At 41.3% G+C, this 18,018-nt stretch overlaps 1 protein-coding gene across 11 annotated transcripts in view; it reads right to left on the reverse strand.

The window, feature by feature from the left end:
• Positions 1 to 18,018, reverse strand: part of SGCD (sarcoglycan delta) — a 325,796-nt gene that overhangs the window by 42,819 nt on the left and 264,959 nt on the right. For all 11 annotated transcript variants that reach the window (XM_057411983.1, XM_057411980.1, XM_057411982.1 and 8 more), the window contains 2 exons: positions 6,041 to 6,128; positions 3,652 to 3,771 (listed from right to left, as the gene is read on the reverse strand). In XM_057411983.1, the coding sequence (XP_057267966.1) occupies positions 3,652 to 3,771; positions 6,041 to 6,128 (208 nt within the window). The remainder of the gene's footprint in view (positions 1 to 3,651; positions 3,772 to 6,040; positions 6,129 to 18,018) is intronic.

Raw genomic sequence — 18,018 nt, forward strand, 5'->3', positions numbered from 1 at the left:
ATCTGGAGAATAAATAGAGCTAATTAGCAGTCGGAATAATGCTTTATGATTGTCTTTTGTTTATAGATGCTATAATGTTCAATATGTTATTAAATGAAAATGGTAATTAATAGATATCAAAGTTATTTGTTAATGCTCTTTTAACTAAAGAGCATTTCTCACACACTATTTTTCAGATGCTCTGAACACGTTTCATTTCTGAAGGGAGGGAGGAGGCAGGAAGGGGAACAGCTGTATGATGCACCACATATGAATTCAATTAGGACCAGCTCTTTCACCTCCTGCAATGCACACCCAATGTGTTTATGAGCCCACAGGGGCCATCCAGCAAGGCATTAGCTTGTATCTGTGTGGTGTTTACCAAAATGCACGGCTGACCATGGCAACGGCCACTGCAGCGGTTTGCACTTCACCCCACGCTCACCACCATGTGCAGCACCATGGTGCTGTTTAGCAGGCAGAGGAGTGACAGATTTCCTTTTCAAAATCTAAGCCTTGTGAAACCAGAGTTGTGGTTCTGAGGAATGAGACCGGCTCTGAGATTTGCTGTAGTATCTTTTAAAAGACCATGAGGTGCTCAGATATTGCAGGAATGGAGCTTGTAAAAGCAAGGGGCATTATCAGTGAGAATGTGCCACCACAAGAGTGGAGGAGACTGGCAGATAAGATTGAAGAAAAAGGGCAGACCAGATGTGGTATAAGGCTCAGTTTCTACGTGACTTTTTGCAGGCAAACATGAGCTTCTTCTGAGTCATCTGTACGAATGCAGATGCTGGGCCTCTGGCTGGCTCTGGGCAAGGCAGAGGGAATTCATGCTTGTGTCTGGAAAAGGTTATGTAGACTGTCATCAGAGTTGACCACGGCCAAAGGGCTCAGAGGGCTGCCCTGTCCTCAAACAGAAGTTCCCGTTATCCTCCAAGCTCTCCTATGATGACAGGTTTAACTGGATTCACTAAATCAAATAAAATCATTGACGTACTCTAAATTACATCATGCGTGAAAAGCAGAAGGGACCAACTCTGTCTTTCTATGTCCTTTACTCATTATAAACAGGACTAACTCCCCACAATTAAAATAAAAAGTGTTTTCATTTGGTAATCTGCACTACTCATGCTGTGCATTTTTTTGAAGCACCATCAAATGCAGCACATGTCCTACTTGTACAGGTTTTATCCATAACTGTGCATTCCTCTCTTTTTTAATGCCTTGCTAATGCTGAAAAATCCCTTGGCTCCCCAGAGCAGAGTCCATTTCAAAAAAGGAAAGCACCTCTTTCCTCATGACTGTGCTTCCTCATTTACTGTGTAAAACTAACTTTCGGAATCAACTTTGAAGAGTGCACAAAGAAAAAAGTAATTATCATTAACACGATTAAAAGCCAGCCACAACCCCAGTAACTGCTGCTCTAACCTTTGTGAGATGACGTTCATGCCAGACTGCAGACATCACTTCCTTCTATAACAAGTATGTGTTCAGCAATAACAAGTTGAGACTATTTACATAGCGCAGATAGGTGTCAGCAGACACATACCAACAGCACCTGAGATGCCGACCACTGGAGAAATGGTCAAAGGAATTTGTGTAGTACAAGTTGGACCAGCCTCAAGTGCAGACAAAAACACTGGAAGAAATATGAACATATGGTGTAACACTTCCCAGCATGGCAAACAGCCATGGCAAACACTTTTGGAGATAAAATTAGATTGGGGAAGCAAAGCTGGAGAAAACCAAAGCCAAGAATGAACTCTGAAAGCATTTCAGCTCAAGGTCATCAGAACACTCGCCATGCAACACCACCAGTAGTATCATTCTACTTTTTTCTTTTCTGATAGGTCTGCATAGGCCTAATAAACCCCCCAGAAACACTCAGTTGCAGACAAAAATGAAAATGAACTACAGTGGTCAGCAGTAGTCTTGATGATGTTTATTCTGGAGACTAAAAAAAGGCAGAAACTCAAAATAACTATAAAAAATAATTGCTGGTTTCTTCAAAGGACAAAGTAAATTAAAAGCAATATTTTTGTAAGTATGTAAAAAGGAGAACTTGTAACTTGTAAGGAAACGTTTCTGTGCCTTTTTGAAGAACCAGTGATATAAATCTCTCTCATTTTAAGGTCTGCAAGAAAACATTTAGAAACTGTTGCTTTCTAACTTCATCTCTCCTGCACAAAGACTGCCGAGGTAATCAGCTCTGAAGGGTGAACAAACTTTTCAAAGGTTTTAGCTAAAAATGGTACTGCTAATTTTGTGAAGATCAACGTTTATCCTATAAAACTCACCTAAGTTGTATAGCTGGTGACTAAACTAGTTCAGCATGTAACAACAGCAGCCAGCAAAGAGCTACCCCTGGCCTGTCCTCAAACAGGAACCATCTAGAATAGCAAGACATCAGGTAACAAAAACCACTAAGGGCAGGACACAAAGCCCCATTTCTGATGGTTAGACTCTGAGGTGCTAATTTTAAGCTCCTTCACATTACACACCATATACTAGTAATATGCTATACAATACGTAGAAATAATAATAATTAAAACCACTATGTATCATTCTAAGCTCCTTCACTGATCTTTCTCCTTTTAGGAGCTTACTAAAGATGCATCCAAATCAAGCCATTAGAAAACCAGCACCAGTGCATCCACAGGGATCAGTGGCACTGCTATGTGGCTAACTGCTTAGCAGTACTGAGCTACCCAGTCTGGTCCTACATGATAATTCACAAACAAATCTCAGACTAAGCAAAGAGCACAGATCGAACTGGAGAGCAAGAGAATTCAAGTTTCTGAGAAGGAATTTCATTAACTATCAAATACACTTAAAATTTTACAATTATCGTAACTGTTTATTTTCTCTAATTACAAATAAAAGTCCAAGCAAACAATAAACAACCCCCATACCCCAAACTGTGTCCCCATTTTTGTTAGGAACGACAGATGTAAAGCCTAGCAGGAAGGACAGCAGGGGAGGCAGATCCTGCACAGGCAGGATTGCTCCAGATGCCCTGTCTGTCTCAAAAGTCAGATGGGGAAACGGTGGCATTGGCAAGGTTGGACTCTCCTTCCATGCACAGGACACTTAACCCTACCAACAGCATAGCTGAAAATGGCTCAGAGATGCACAACATGCTCTTCCATGTGGCTAAGTAAGAACAGCTAACATAAAGGCCATCAAACTCTTCAGAAAATTAACACTGGGTCCTAATTCATGTTGACTTTTTCCCAGCAGGTTCCTGCTTTGTGTTTGCTTTAGAATGAAAGAGGAGCTGGTAAAATGGTAATCAAAACCACGAAGCCTGAGGTTTCCCTACACACAGTGACTGTAGACATAGAAGCCTCCTTAGAATGATTCCTCACTGTCCCTCATCACAAGACATAAAGTTCATCAGTTTCCAAAGATGCTTTTAAATCTACTTCACTAAGCCAAACAAACCACTTCCAGGGTAGGGTTTTTTTTTGGAGGGGAAATAACACATTGTGAAAGTTAAGAAACCTCTCAGACAAACTCCTGGCCATTATCTGCCTGGGGAAGATTCAAAGCAATAAAGACAGCCATAGGCTTTATCTCCAAAAGAAGCATGAAGGAAAGTCAGGCAAAACCATACTAGAATTTGAAGAGGTGCATATTAAAAGACTGATTTAGTGAAAAATATTTTACCTAAAACTCTCAATCTCTCTGCTCCAACCACCACTTCGTTGTCATCTGCAGAAAACAGCAATTTTCCAGAGAGGGTTTTCACCTCAAATTTTTGGCTGTGTGCTTCCACTGCTTGGGGACCTAGAGGGAAGAAGCACAACCTTTTAGTGAAAAGTGTAAGAAAATTACATAGTAGCTTCGTACATTTAATAAACCCATCTGCTGAGATTGTCCTAATAGCCCTGCAGAAACAAACTGCACCTGACACATCAAACGGGGAGGTCCATGCTTTTCAGAGGGTGACATCTCATTAGGAAAGGGCACCATTTTCTACCCAAATAACGACCTCTCAACTTTTTCTACTTATGTTTTTGTTAATGTTTATGTTTGTCATAAAATCACCATTAAACTTGGGATAGCTATGAAATTCTTACAAAAAGGCAGATCCACATGTGAAATGGCAATGAATATACTCAGCCACGCTTTGAAACCATTGGTGCAGCTCTAAGACACATCAGGAGTTCTTGAGTCCATTTTGCTTGGATTGATGCTGTGGAGTAAAAGACTCCTGGTTTCCTGCCTGTTAAATATACCTGGACTTGAATGGTATCAGCGTCATGCACAGTCCAATATAAAAGAAACCAAACCAAACCCCACCACAGAAGCAAATGTTTTTCTTTTAGACCATTTGAACCAACTGCAGGCCAAGATGAACGGCAGCCTCCCATGTTTCATAGTTTTTAGATCAGTTAAACTTTCCTTCATTGCTCTTACTTCAATTCTGCTGCCTCTCCTGCAGGCTGCTGCGCACCGCAGTGCTGGAGAGCCTCTGGCAATGTGTTCTGTTGGGGAGCCTGATAAACATCAGCTGCCTGAATAGCAATTCTGTGGAGATCTGCGGCTCAAAGGCTGCAAAGAGCAGACCCCTTGGTTACAGACTGAGGCTGAACTTTGGAAAAGTCACCACCTAACAGCCCTGTGCAACTCAGTCCAATCCACAGACTCCCTGGAATATGGCACTGTGCAGGGCAGGGGACCAGCTTTGCATTAGCTTTGGCCATCTTCATGTCTGATTTCTCATTTCTCAAAAGACAAGAGAAATAATACCTGAAAGCCAGTGTTTTCTCATAGGCAGTTTCAAACTCCATCTATACACAGTGTTTTGCTGCACAGGTCATCTGTACTGGTATCAGGGCACACACGATCGTGCATGGCTCACACTACAGAAACGTGAGGCTATGCTGAGATCCCTGGAAACACTTCAGAACTCTTGCAGCCATTGTGAGAAAATCCAGTACTTTAAGTTTGATTTCCATCTTGCTAATTAACTGCCTCCCTACACATCACTGCGGCATGCACTACACGGGACCACCTCTTTGCTTTGCTCTGAAATCAAAGCTGCTGCTGAACGCAGAAATGAGCTCAATAACTAGAGCACCACACGGAGAGACATCACTGACCACATCCTCCCGAGCTCTCACGACATGGAGGTGCTTAAGTAACCAAATGCCCTCTGGAAAATACAGGGAGAACAAACAAACTGAACATGTTCATTCTGAAAGTGAGAATCAGGGACCTTGGGGTTGAATTTATTTCCTTCCTCCAGGCAATTTTCACACGTGCTGCTTAAATCACTGCTTACTGAAGCTGCATATTTAATTATTTAATACTGTGACTAGAGGCCAAGATGTTATATAAGCAAACCAAACAACCCAATCTCATGTAGAAACAACATGTTTATGGATTACAGGCTCTGCCACACAGCAACACTTCTCCCGGCCCCCAGAAAAATCTCAATGTATAAATATCGATCCTATATCATGTACATAATATATATTACAATATATATAATGCATTAGGCTCTTCCAACCCAAATTACACGTGCATTCATTCAAAGGCTGCTGTGCACTGGGGATTTATGAGACACCCATTTTCCCATCAAACACACTCACACTTGAGAGCATGAGAGCATCCTTCAGCAGCAGAAGGGCACAGAGAGCTCTGAACTGCAAAGTCCCAGCCCAGCCACAGTTAGTCTGCGGAGTTCCCAAGATCTTAGGCAAGTTAAAAGTGTCTCAGGAAAAGCCTGTGCCTGTTACAACAGAAATGTCAGCTTGCAGATGTTCTCCTTGACCCTGAAGTCTTACAACTAACCTTTCTGTCTCTACATTGGCTTTCAAATGAAAACAGTGGTCTGCTTCATTACCAGAAAGCATCAGCCAGCTGCCTCTCCAGCACGGCTTTCATGTACCTAGCTTTGTTTCTACAAAGTGGAGTGAAGTTTTCATTTGTACTTCATGAGAAACCTGGGCTCTCCTCCTGCGCATTGCCTAAAGCCAGCACAGCATCCCACAACACACCCGCTTTCATCCCTCCTTAGTTTTACCACACAGCTTTTTCCCCTCCTTACCTGTTACGAGGCGAGTAAGGACTTTAGTCTTCTCATTGAGGATGTTCACTGTCACATTTCTGGCAGACTGGAAGTACAGTGGGTTGCCCTGGAACAAGAGCATGAGAGTAAGCACGTGAGATGGGGGTTGCTGCCTGAGACCAGGCAGCTTGAGCTTGAACCTGATGCTGCAGGGCTGCTGTTAATGGCCCCAGCACTGGGTGTGTGGTTTAGGTGCAGGCCTACCCTGAATTAATTCTTATTGTCCAGGATAAAATCACAGTCCACACATCTGTTTGGCCCAGATAAAGTCCCAGAGACTAGCCTTATTTTAGGGATGGTTGGCTTTGACAGTATAAGCCAACCAACCGGTTATTTTGAAACATGCAGGTCATATGGGACCTGACCTAAGCTTCCCAAAAGTCATGGTGTTTTTGGAGGCTGGCTGGATGCAGCAGTGAATTTAGAGTCAAATCCGCAATATTACACACAGCTTCAGATGACTGTGGTGGCTGTGGTGCCTACCACATGGCCATGTGAGTGAGCCATGCCCAAGGGCTGTGAACAAGAAAACCTTATTAACATGTAAAAAGTGCCTTTGATCTCAAAGCACTTATAAACCATGCAGCATGTGCCACCACCAGATTCCAGGTTGGGATGCCACCTTGCGACCAGACCCATCCCACCGGCTCAGGAGATATACAAGGCATGAAGTCTTCCCCACTCCCAACTTCACCGCACAGAATTCTATTTAGTTTTCATTTCTATGCTGTAAATATACCTCTGAGAGAAGAGCCAGAGCAGCTGTTAACACACTAAGAATTCACACAACTACCTGGCAGCATCCACCTCAGGTACTTCTCCCACAGAGTGAAACCAAAGAAAACCCACAGAGAAAACCATCTGGCTCCTCCTGTGTGCAAACACATCCAAGACTCCCAGGAACTCGTGTTTTCCACCAGTCCACCCAGCTGGTTTCTCAGGGGCTATTAACCACCTACAGCACCAGCACAGGGTGACCCCAACTTAAATCAGCCAAAAATCTAATGTGCAAGGTGGAAATTCACTGCTGATATCTCTTAATAATGTCTAGAGCAGGCAGCTGATTAAATTCATCAACTGACTAAGCCATAGGATTGGCAGAGGGGATAAACTAGTGAAAAAATCAGCAAGAAGTTGAGCATTTTATGTCCATGTGCTTCTTCCACCAAAGCCTTTTTCCAGTGTTTTCAAATCTTACCATTAGGAATGAATAATCAGGATGGTGACAGAGGATCTTTAGGTCAGACGTGTTCTCCTTGACACCTGAATTTATAAGTATCATAACAAATATTTGCACAGATTTTTCTGGATCGTGGCAGAAGGGTTAGGTTGTTTGCATATAAACCAGAACGGGATCATAGGAATGCACTCATGGAAGCCCTGGGGTGCACTAGAGCTTCAAGGAACACTTCTAGCGATAAGTAAACTATTCCCAGCAGTGCTTGCAGAAAACAAACCTCAAAAAACTCAAACAAAACCAGCCCATATTTTGACCAAATATTCCCAATAGTCACATTTACTGCCTTAACTATTCATGCTGCATACACCCACGGGATCAGCCCTTCAGCAAAAAAAGGGGGAATGGGATTTATTTGATCAATTATAACAAGCATTATGGCTACATTCAGACTATTTACAACTAAATAAAAATAACAGAAAGAAAGAATTCTACTTAATAGTTCCCAGATCTTGGACAAGTTTCAGAAGCTTTTAGTGTCTCTGTCTCCTCATACACTAAATGAGGACAAATCATCCTTATATACCTCTGTGATATGTTTGACGGCTTAGATAATATAGGATATGAAATTGAAATACGATTAATAAGAAGTAAGGAGCAGGGGTAATGACTCGTAATGATTTTGCTCTTTTTTATTCATTTTTATTTGTGATCTTTTAGAATGTAGGAATTTATGTTGGTTACTATTTCATGGTTAACAGCACAGAAAAACGATGGCTTCACTTGAATACCCACTTGCTCTGGTATTAATTCTCCACAGCCCTGATCAGGGACCTAATTTGAACACCCCAGTGATAGCAGTTTACTGCTACATTTTCATCTCGCAATTACAGATGAAGGATATTTTTAAAGGCAGACAGCTATAATCTGCACAATCTATCATAGGTGAGATCATAACCACTATAAACATGTCATATGAAGCACAGAAAGGCCATAATTTTGACTTGCAGTGTTTGACTTTTGTTTATGAAGTTATGCAAAGACCTAGAGTGTTTTGAAAAGTCCAAATTCAGCTAGGAATCATTCAATCCCCATGGCTTTGAAACTCTGTTACTGATCTGCTACCCGGAGATTGCACTACAGAAGTACTGAAAGATAAGCCAAGTAGTTAATATAAAAAGAGTCACAGGAAAAGTTGCTGCTATCCACCTACGAAAGACTTAAAGTACATAATCAGACCTTGAAATGCTTATCCCAGCATAGTCATCTCATTCACTGATTCAGAGCTCAGATTCATGCAGCCTTCAAAAAACTGAATTTCCCTAATGGAAAAGTTATGTTTTTATTGGTCTGCAGGGAAGGAATATTTCAAGCACTTAATGCAATGCCTGCTCTCATTTCCATAATTCTTCTTCCATTAAGAAATGAAAAAGAGCTGAAAAAACCGTCCTCTTTTACTGAAAATTCTGCAGCTTTTCTGTCCATCATCTTCTGTTTACAAAGATAACAACAAGACATTTCTTATACATTGAACATTAAAAAATATTTCCTCTGTGCAAGCTGGGTGATGCCTGCCAGCTTCCTTCAATCACACAGGAAAAAATAATTATAGTATTAAAAAATTCTTAAAATACTTAGGAATTATAACTGAAACGACAAAACCTTCCACTTTCATGCTGTCATGAGACAAAATTAAATATGCTGATGCACATAAATGGAAATCTAGATCAATACGGCATCGTCACCAAAATAAAAATGATTATGGAGTGAAGTAATATTTTCATAAACTGTCATAACACTTGATAGACCTAGAGTTAGAATGCAATAAATAAGTACACCTGACTCTAATTATAACACTGTAAGTATGAGACACATCACATTTCTGAAATCTAACATGCAACAATCCATTCCTAAATCTTTCAAATAAATAACATTAAAGGAATAAATGCATTTTACTCTTGGAATTGATGCAAAGAAAATGGAAGTGAATAGAAAACTGGGTTAAACGTTCTTCTGAGTACAGAAAAGTAGGGAAAATAACCGTCTTCTCTTTGTCTACCTGTTTCTCTCCAAAAGGTTTACCTGTGTTCCTCAGAAAAGTACATTTGAGATAAAATACATCTAATCTCTCTGATCACACTACAACCCAGCAGATTTCACTGCCTGCATGGTATCTGACATACTGAGAAATCTCTTTCTCTGTCATTTGTTCTTTGTCTCATCACAAACATGACAACAAGGTTTCCCCCACGCTCCTCAAGAGTAAATGCTGCTGCCAACCCACACACTGCCCCAACTTGCTCTTTATGCCCACACTCAGCTGTTATGACTTCAACCTCTTGATAAGAACCCTCTGTTAACTGTGTTGCATTAGAAGAGTCCCAGTTGCCTTCCATTTTAGCCACCCCATTACACTGCACTGAACTACAGCCTTTAATTTAACTTACGCAACTGTGCAGATTAAATCAGTGGTCACTTTCCTTCCAACACTATTTTTCGTTATTGTTCCTTTCCAGTGGTTCCTTTGATTATGTGGCTGAAGAAACTGAGGTAGAGACTTCAATGGGACTAGGATGCATTTCATTTTTTCCCCTTCTGTTTTCCTCTTTGCTTCTGACTTCTTTCAAACATTTCCCTTGCAGGACACCAATGGAGGATCCCATCCTGCTCTGGGCTGCAGCTCCATTTCTAGGGGCAGGTGAAGCTGGGATCTTTTATGGACTCTTTGGGCTGGTTATGTACTTCCAGCCCACCACGAATCTCCTATTCATCTCTGCAGGAAATCCCACATAGTAAATACATCATTCTGACTCTTCCTCCAGCCTCTCATTAACCTAATGGCTTAACTATATAAATTACAGACTCACAAAAGAATTTGCCACAGCTATTCAACATATTAAAACACTGGACATATGCAGCAGCAAAAGAAGGTTAAAAGTGCAAAACCATGTCAAAACAATATAGCTTGTTTCCTGACTAAGCAGCGAGGTATCCAGTCAAACACAGAACACAAAAGGTATCTGTTGGCTGATTTTTTGCTAGGTTAAACACATGGCAAAACAAGTCCTAACAGCTCAATAGCTGCTTCCTTTGGCTGGCTTTGGAAGAGATGCTAAAAACTCAGAGACTAAACCAGAAAAAGCACTTTGACTGACAACCTTAATTTGCAGCTGGAGCAATCCCAAATGCTGGCTTTAAGGAAATTCAATACTTTAACACATGTCCTTACACTGTTCTAGGGAATTATTAAAAAGTATTTGGAAATCCTTTCAGATTTTAAAAGGCAATTTTAAAATAATGCATCACAGTCAATGTGTTTGTAAATCAGATGGTCATACGGAGCTTGATTTGATCCTGTGGATTCAAACACTTCACACAGGAAGTGCAAGTGAAACTTGTGGAAATAATGAAAATGGTGGATTTCCTGCAGGCTTGACAAAGTAATGGGAAAAACTAACACATTAAAGCTTAAGCTTTAATATTTCCAGGGTGGCAAGAAGTAGTCCATGGAAAAGCCACTGAGAGCATCATTTTCCTGCTCAACTGTACTTTTTGCTGACATTAGAGAAAGCAAAACTGCTCTGTAACAGCTGGGCTGTCAGAGGGCACTTGACTTTTTAACCCTTACTCTGTCAGTTTTGGTCAGTTGACACACATGCTTATATTACTATCCCTGACCCAGTTTTGCATGTTCCCGTATGAACTTGCTCATGGGGACTGGAGCATCTCTCTTTTGCAGAAAGGCTGAGAGAGCTAAGTTTGTTTAGCCTGGAAAAGAGATGACAGAGAGTGGAGCTTGTCAACACATACAGACACCTTAAGGGCGAGTGTGCATTTCTTTCCCCCTCTCCTGCCTTGAGAGCAGAAACTCCTGTGGGGAGTGTCTCATGCTTGAGAACCTCAGAGCTGCCCCCATAAAACAGAGAGGAAAAATTCAACAAAAAACCTTCAGAATCGGTAACCAAGGAACTGGCACCACCGTGAATCACAGCAAAGCTCACCAGGACACTGTACAGACACTGCACACCTATGGAAAAGCAAGCAGATGAAACACTGCACAGCATCTATCTTTGGCTGTGAAGACAAACTTGGGAGTATCTAGTGAACCTCGTATCCAAGATCCCACCTGGAAGACCAGCCTGGCCTTCATCTATGACAACAGAACATCTAGACTGCATGCTGAACTTGCAAGCCAACTGTTACCATTTCTATTTATAAAGTAAACCCTATAGCTCTTCCGCCTCCTCTTTCTAATCTAGCTCACCACAGCAAGAATAGGATTTTGCACAGAAGCCTTCTAGCACCAAAAATGTTAATCATGTAGCTAAATCCCTAGGTGTTAGATTGAAAACACCCCTTAGTATGATTTGAACTTACTTTTTGTTGTTTAATCACTGAATCTCTTTTGATCTTGATTTTGTCCTTCAAACAGTGTAATATAATGTTAATGCAACCAAATTCTTTTTCAGTAAAACTTCCGATTTGACAATAAAAGATTTTCACAGAATGAAAGCAAACCATACATGGAATTGGCAACAAACAGATTAAAACATATGCTACAAAATGTCCCTGAATGTGCTATATTTGCGCCTAAAAATGATCACTTTTAGGAAGGAGGCAATAGGTCCAGTGCAGAGATAACAAAATGCAGTCCGCATCCTCTTCTTCCAGGAAACAAACTATTCAAAAGAGTAATGAGCCCAGATCATGTAACCTGGATCAGTAACAGAGCAGATGCAGCCCTGACCTTCAACTGACACTTAAAGACATAAGAACAGTATCATGAGCTAACTTCATGTGCTGTGTTCCAATGATACACTTCACATTGCCATGAAGCTCGGAAAATACTGTGGTCCTACCCAATGTGATGTATTTTAATGGCATAGACAGTGCACATGTTGGAGTTTTAATTATTGCAGTTTTAGATTATAAATGGCCATGCCAGCACTCCCCCCCCCCCCCCCCCCCAGCATTTCCTGAAGTTAATTTTAATAACAATAGAAACAAAAGGTAAACTTCCCACTGTTGCATCAAAGAAGTTCCATCTCTAACTCTTTAAAGTGCAAAGAAGGCAGGTCTGTGATGTGAGATCTATATGACTGGGTTCTGCTCTTGGATAGCTAGCCAAGGGGGTCTGTAGCCATTAAAGTGATTTATTTCTGGCAATCTGTGAGTTTCTCTCTTTAGAAGAATACCTGTAATAATCTCATGAACACGGTGCTTTGAGAGTTGGCTGCACCTACAAGATGCCTCATCAGCTGCTTTGCAGCTGAAATTCTTCTGAAAATTAAATTACACCATGTCTGCTGACATTACAAACACCACCAAAGAGACTTCCAAGACGTTGTATCTGCCTCGACTTCTCTGCTCTTTTCTTTTATACTTCATTGACTTCTGCAGAAAACCACAGATGACTTGAAACTGACATACACATAAAAATAAAATGCAATTGTGCATGCTGGAGTTTTATTCAGTATCCATGGGGGTAGGAAAACTGGATTTGTAATGTCTGAAGGCTGCTGCACATGCACAAAACTCTGTATTGATAGGACTGAACTGAGCATTATTGGCTTTGGAAAAAAAACGATGCATTAAAGCATGCTCAGCACCACGAGTCCTCTGGCAAGATACCCTCAGAAAAAACAGTGAAAAACAGCTGAAATGAAGAAAACAGCACAACTTGTCAAATACTTCTGAAAACACTTCAAGCACTTCACTGCACTCAAGAGTTCACCCAAAGATGTTATACTGGAGTTGGTTAAATGTGTGCTTTGCATCACTGAGGAATGGCTCTCCCAAACTAAGGACTCAAGAAAATGTAATGCTCTTAAACAAGAGAACAGCAGTCCCAGGTTTTCAACATGTTGATCACTACGACCAGTAAAAATCAACCAAGTATTCAATAATCGCTTCAATTTACTTGACTTCTCCTGCAGAAATACCAAACAGCAGTTGTTGCTCAATGGCAGCTTGCACTGATCTGATCCTTGGCTATAGGAGGTGTTGTAGCAGCGGGACTATGGATTTGTGCTGAGTTACAGCCTATTTTCTGCCTTGGGCTATCCTAGTTACTGTCAGAGTCCAGTGGTGACAGATCTCCTACTGAAGAGAACACACTGTAGAAAGGCACAGGACCATAGGGGAGAGGGAGGGAAGAGAAGAGAGCTCTGCTGGGGTTTAAAATATTCTAAATCATCCAATATATAGCTACTCCACTGCTCATAACTTTTACTCCAGACAAGTGTGCAGACCTCTGTTCCGGTGTGTTCATTTTCATGGCCTTTCTGGTATACCTACTGCCTGCCTTAAACATCTTTCGAAACTGCTGGTAAATCATACCTCACTATCTATAAAACCCACTTGGAGACGATATTAAGATTATACAGAACTAGTAATTTCTGAGTTACTTTCTCATACTACCAACATTACCTGGACCATAGCACAACCAGATACATTTAGAAGCTAGGGTAGTTAGTGAGGTCAATACACATTTAAGAGTACATATGGATAATTCTTAAGAAAGCCACTCTGAATGCAGCAAAGACATTTGGGTTCTACAATGCTCACAGAACCTTTTAGGCATTCTGTTACTGCACTGCATAATGCCAAGTTACATACCCAGATACTTTTCTCCAAGAAGGCTAATAACATGCCTATCTCTGAACATCACTTTGAAATTATAGCTTTCCTTTGCTGCATGTCATGGATCGCTTACTCCTTGTATTAGATTATAAATGGCCATGCCAACTTATGTACAGCACGAAACATAGGCAAGATCCTAGCAGAGGCCCCTGGTGTTACAGAAATTCAGTTGCTGCTAATAAGAAGGAGGGAAAACATTTCCATCTGTTTGGATCAGGAAAAAGAATTCATGTCTCTGATTCATCTGCATCCATATGCTGATATGTAGACAATACTTACGGATGCATAGACATATTGCGAGGTAGCCAGCAATAGAAACCAAATCAATCACAGATCACAGCATGTGATTTGCCTAATTATGAGTAATACCTCACATTTTTTATCTACGCAAAAAGCACTTTGTGAATGAGCAGATGGCACTGCTATGGGATGGCACCATCCTCGACAGTTGCAGATGCAGAGCATTTACACAGCACTCTGAAAAAATGACACAACACAAGCTGCTTCCTGGGAAAAAGATTCAAATTGAACAAGTGTCACCAAACAAAATACGCGTATTTATTGATGTTCTGAACTTATCTGATCCAGCCTCTCTCCTAAAATCAAATACATAGGCGCAGGACAGGGAGTGATGCTATCTAGACATCATTAAAGTCTCTTAGATAGAACTGCCACGTGAGCTGCCTAGCACAGAAGCAGAGATGCAGACCCAACCCGCAAACAATTTAAATCCACACAAGCAGAATCAATAGGAAGAAGCCCTGCAGAAAAAGCAATTAGACTGCAAAAGCAACTATATTACAGCATGGTTACGGCTGAGAGGCAGGACGCAGAAGTCCATCCTCACTTCTGTGATTACCCAGTGGAGTTCTTTCCAATGCATCTGGCCTGTGAAATGACAAGGTTCAGCCTGGACATGTTCCTGCAATCAAAGTGTTTCTGTTTCTGGGCTTCTACTGCAATTATAAGGCTCTTTTTTATGAGACCTGTCCTTCAGGTTTTGTGTGCTCTGTAGGCAAATGAGGGTCTGTGCATCAGGAAGCAGGTCTGAAGGACCCAGTGTGCTCTCCTTTTCAATAGCTTCATGGGAATAATAATCTCATTTCCTGGATCTGCAATTATTTATTCATTGGAGACTGTGCACTTGCCACTGTACAAGACACAAAGAATAATCATCTGACTATTCCTGGTGATAGAAAATTCAGGTTTTCTATTCAAATTCTTGCCTTTATTTCTGGTTTGTCTGCATATTTTTTTTTTTCCTGAGCTGCTGTAAGCACACACACTGGTGTGACAGGTTTGGAGCAGATATAAAATGATTGATGAAAACCACATTTTGGCCTTATTATGGGAATATTTATTGTAGAAACACACTCCGTTAACTCTGTAGGGGCATATCTGGGAAAATAGGAAGAACAGAAAAGAAAGGCTGGGCCCACAATTGTACCTCTGATACCAAAGTAATTTGATCTGCTTTAACCATGATACAGGGTTATGGAGTCACAGAAACATTTGCACAAAGTGGTTTTGAATTGCTTTCATCTAACCACTTTGTTTCTTCTGCTGAAATGATCAATACTCGGCTTTAAGGATGCTCTGTTGGTCTACAGGACTCGAGAGAGGCTGCCCCGCAGGAATAAACACAGGGACCAAATTCTGACCTGCAGTGCCGTAACAGTTTATAAGTGAGTTAGTGTCAGACAGGAGCTGTCTCAGAGAGGAAGAACTGCAAAACTCCATCCATCTCGGGGAGGCTAAACATCTAACAGCCAAGGAGCTAGTACACTTGAAAAGGTAAAATGACAGATGCAGCTAAGCATGTGACATGAAATTGGATTGATCTGGATGAAAGATGCTAAATCGTGCTGGACATTGCTACAACAAAGACATGTACCTACAGAGATAACATGACAGCAAAGGTCTGATCAGTAGGACAATTGCAAGAGCAGGAGTAGGGTGCTCTGTGTTGGGATTTGATTGTATCTTGTGGCTGCCATTCAACAGACGCTCTTGAGTATGTGCTTCAGGGTGAAGAGAGGAGAGAACACCACAGGGTATTGCCATGGTACAAGCCAATGAGCAAAAAAATACATCCCTAATCAACACCACTGGGGAGCTGGGGAGCGGCATTTTAAGAGATGCCAGGCTCACAGAAAAAGCAGCAGATGCTTTTTCCATGCCTGGAAGAAGACAGGAATGTTGTTTTGGGAAATGGTGAGCAATGGCAAAAGCAGAAAAAGAGATTAGCATGTGTGAAGGTAAAATAGAGCACAGGAAGGCACAGAAAAGCCAAGGACCCTGACTGCTCTTTGAGCAACCAGCAGGGTGGCTCAGCCTGCTTGCCTCCACTTTTAAACAGAAGCATTTGCCTCCTGATGCTTTTATTCCTGAAGTTCTTTCAAAACTCTGGAGGCACAAACGTGGTCAGTGAAGATGCCTGACCAGTGGTTCCTGCCAGGAAAGGGCTTGTGTGTTCCTGTTCTACCTCAGCTAAGCTTCCCAGAATGCTGCATAATAGATAAAGTTGCAGAAAGAAACAAAAAGCCTGCTGCTCTCACAACTGTGTACCAACATCAAGGTTCATCATTTACAAATAACTGCTGGGATCTCAAGGAAACATACATAGCAAAAGTCAGCTTGCAGTAGGAGCTGGGGATTTCAAGAGGTAGCGGAACACAAGTGAAATATTTTGGCTTGAAGCAACAGTAAACATGCAATAGAAGGTGCTTCTCAAGCCATCAGCATTGCATTACATATGTGCCATTGCCCTGTGTGACCTTTACTTCATTTACACAGTGAAGGATGCTCTGCAAAAACCCGGAGGACAGAGCCTGCTCTGAACACTCCACCCCAGGAAGCATCAGAGGAAACGTGTTCAAGTTCATGCCATCAACCCACCATCTTCCAGCCATGGCTCTTTGGAAATCAAGTCACTAAATCAGCTCAGGTCAGTCACTTACTCTTGACCTTTTACAGCAATTGCTGTGCGTTTGTATTATAGATTATTTGGCTATTCACTGTGCGGCTTCACCGGTGTGTACAACACAAGCGAATTTGCTTAAAGGGAAAGATGAACTGCTTGAAGGTGATGAACAGCTATGCCCACTTTGTACTTTTAATCTGCAGCGTATACCTAGGAAAATCATGACTTTAAGAAAAATAATGAGTCATTCATACTCTTACAGATCAACTTAATCAAAACAAAGGCAAGAGCTTTTGGTTAAGGAGCTGAAAGCCTTGCTGGAGAGATATGCTTTTTCTGTCAGACAAATGACCTCTCTTTTCCCTTCAATCAACCTGACTGCTGTAATTTTACTTACTTCTCTGCTTTTAAATATTGATGTCTTACAAAGCTTCTCATTGGAAAAAAACGCATCTTACTCTATGCTGCCTTGTCAGATCACATCAAAGACGAAGGCTCAGCTTGCGTTAGTACTTGGAACAGAAGACTTTCCAGGCACTGTGAAGAGTGACTCAGTCAACAACAAGCTTCTCTCCAAATCAGTAGCCACCAATTCATGATGCCATGAGCAGTATTTTGCAGCTGCTGCTGGTTTCTTAGCAGAGAAACAGAACTCAGATGTTAACCACTTTTATTCATTAAATCCAACCCTTGTCTAAATCAAGAAAGAGACAATGGAATGGTATATTATTTTGCTCAAGAAGAAGCAGGGCATCAGGCTGTAGCTGGAAAGAAAGAGTAAGAAGCATAGATCATAAAAGCAATTTTCTAGCAATTCCCTAGTTTTAGACTAGAAATTAAGAATCCAGCAAAGCATCCTGCACCAAGAAAACAGCAAATCTTGGCATGCATTTACTCACCATTTTCATAAAGAGACAGTGCTTTGGAGATAAACTTTTAGTACTGCTGTAGTTGAAATAAACTTTAAATAAAATCTTCCCCTGTAGACTATAAAGAAGAACTTTCCAAAGGAAGATGTGTGTCTATCCTTGGAAGGGCTGTATCTGGGGGAAGCTGGATGGCAGCAGCACTGTCCAGCTGATGTTATCTGAGGAACCTGAGTGATGAGAAGGCAAAAGCTACGGATGCTTCAGCTCCACTTTTGCTCAGGGAAAATTTAAGGCTTGAAAGTGAGGAATCTCCTGCTATTATATGTAAGGATGACAAACAAGGATC

The sequence above is a fragment of the Pezoporus wallicus genome, unplaced genomic scaffold (genome assembly GCF_028554395.1).
Source record: "Pezoporus wallicus isolate ANWC-B61680 ecotype Strahan unplaced genomic scaffold, APGP_CSIRO_Pwel_v1 contig_6354, whole genome shotgun sequence".
In the NCBI taxonomy this organism is placed as follows: Eukaryota; Metazoa; Chordata; class Aves; order Psittaciformes; family Psittacidae; genus Pezoporus; species Pezoporus wallicus.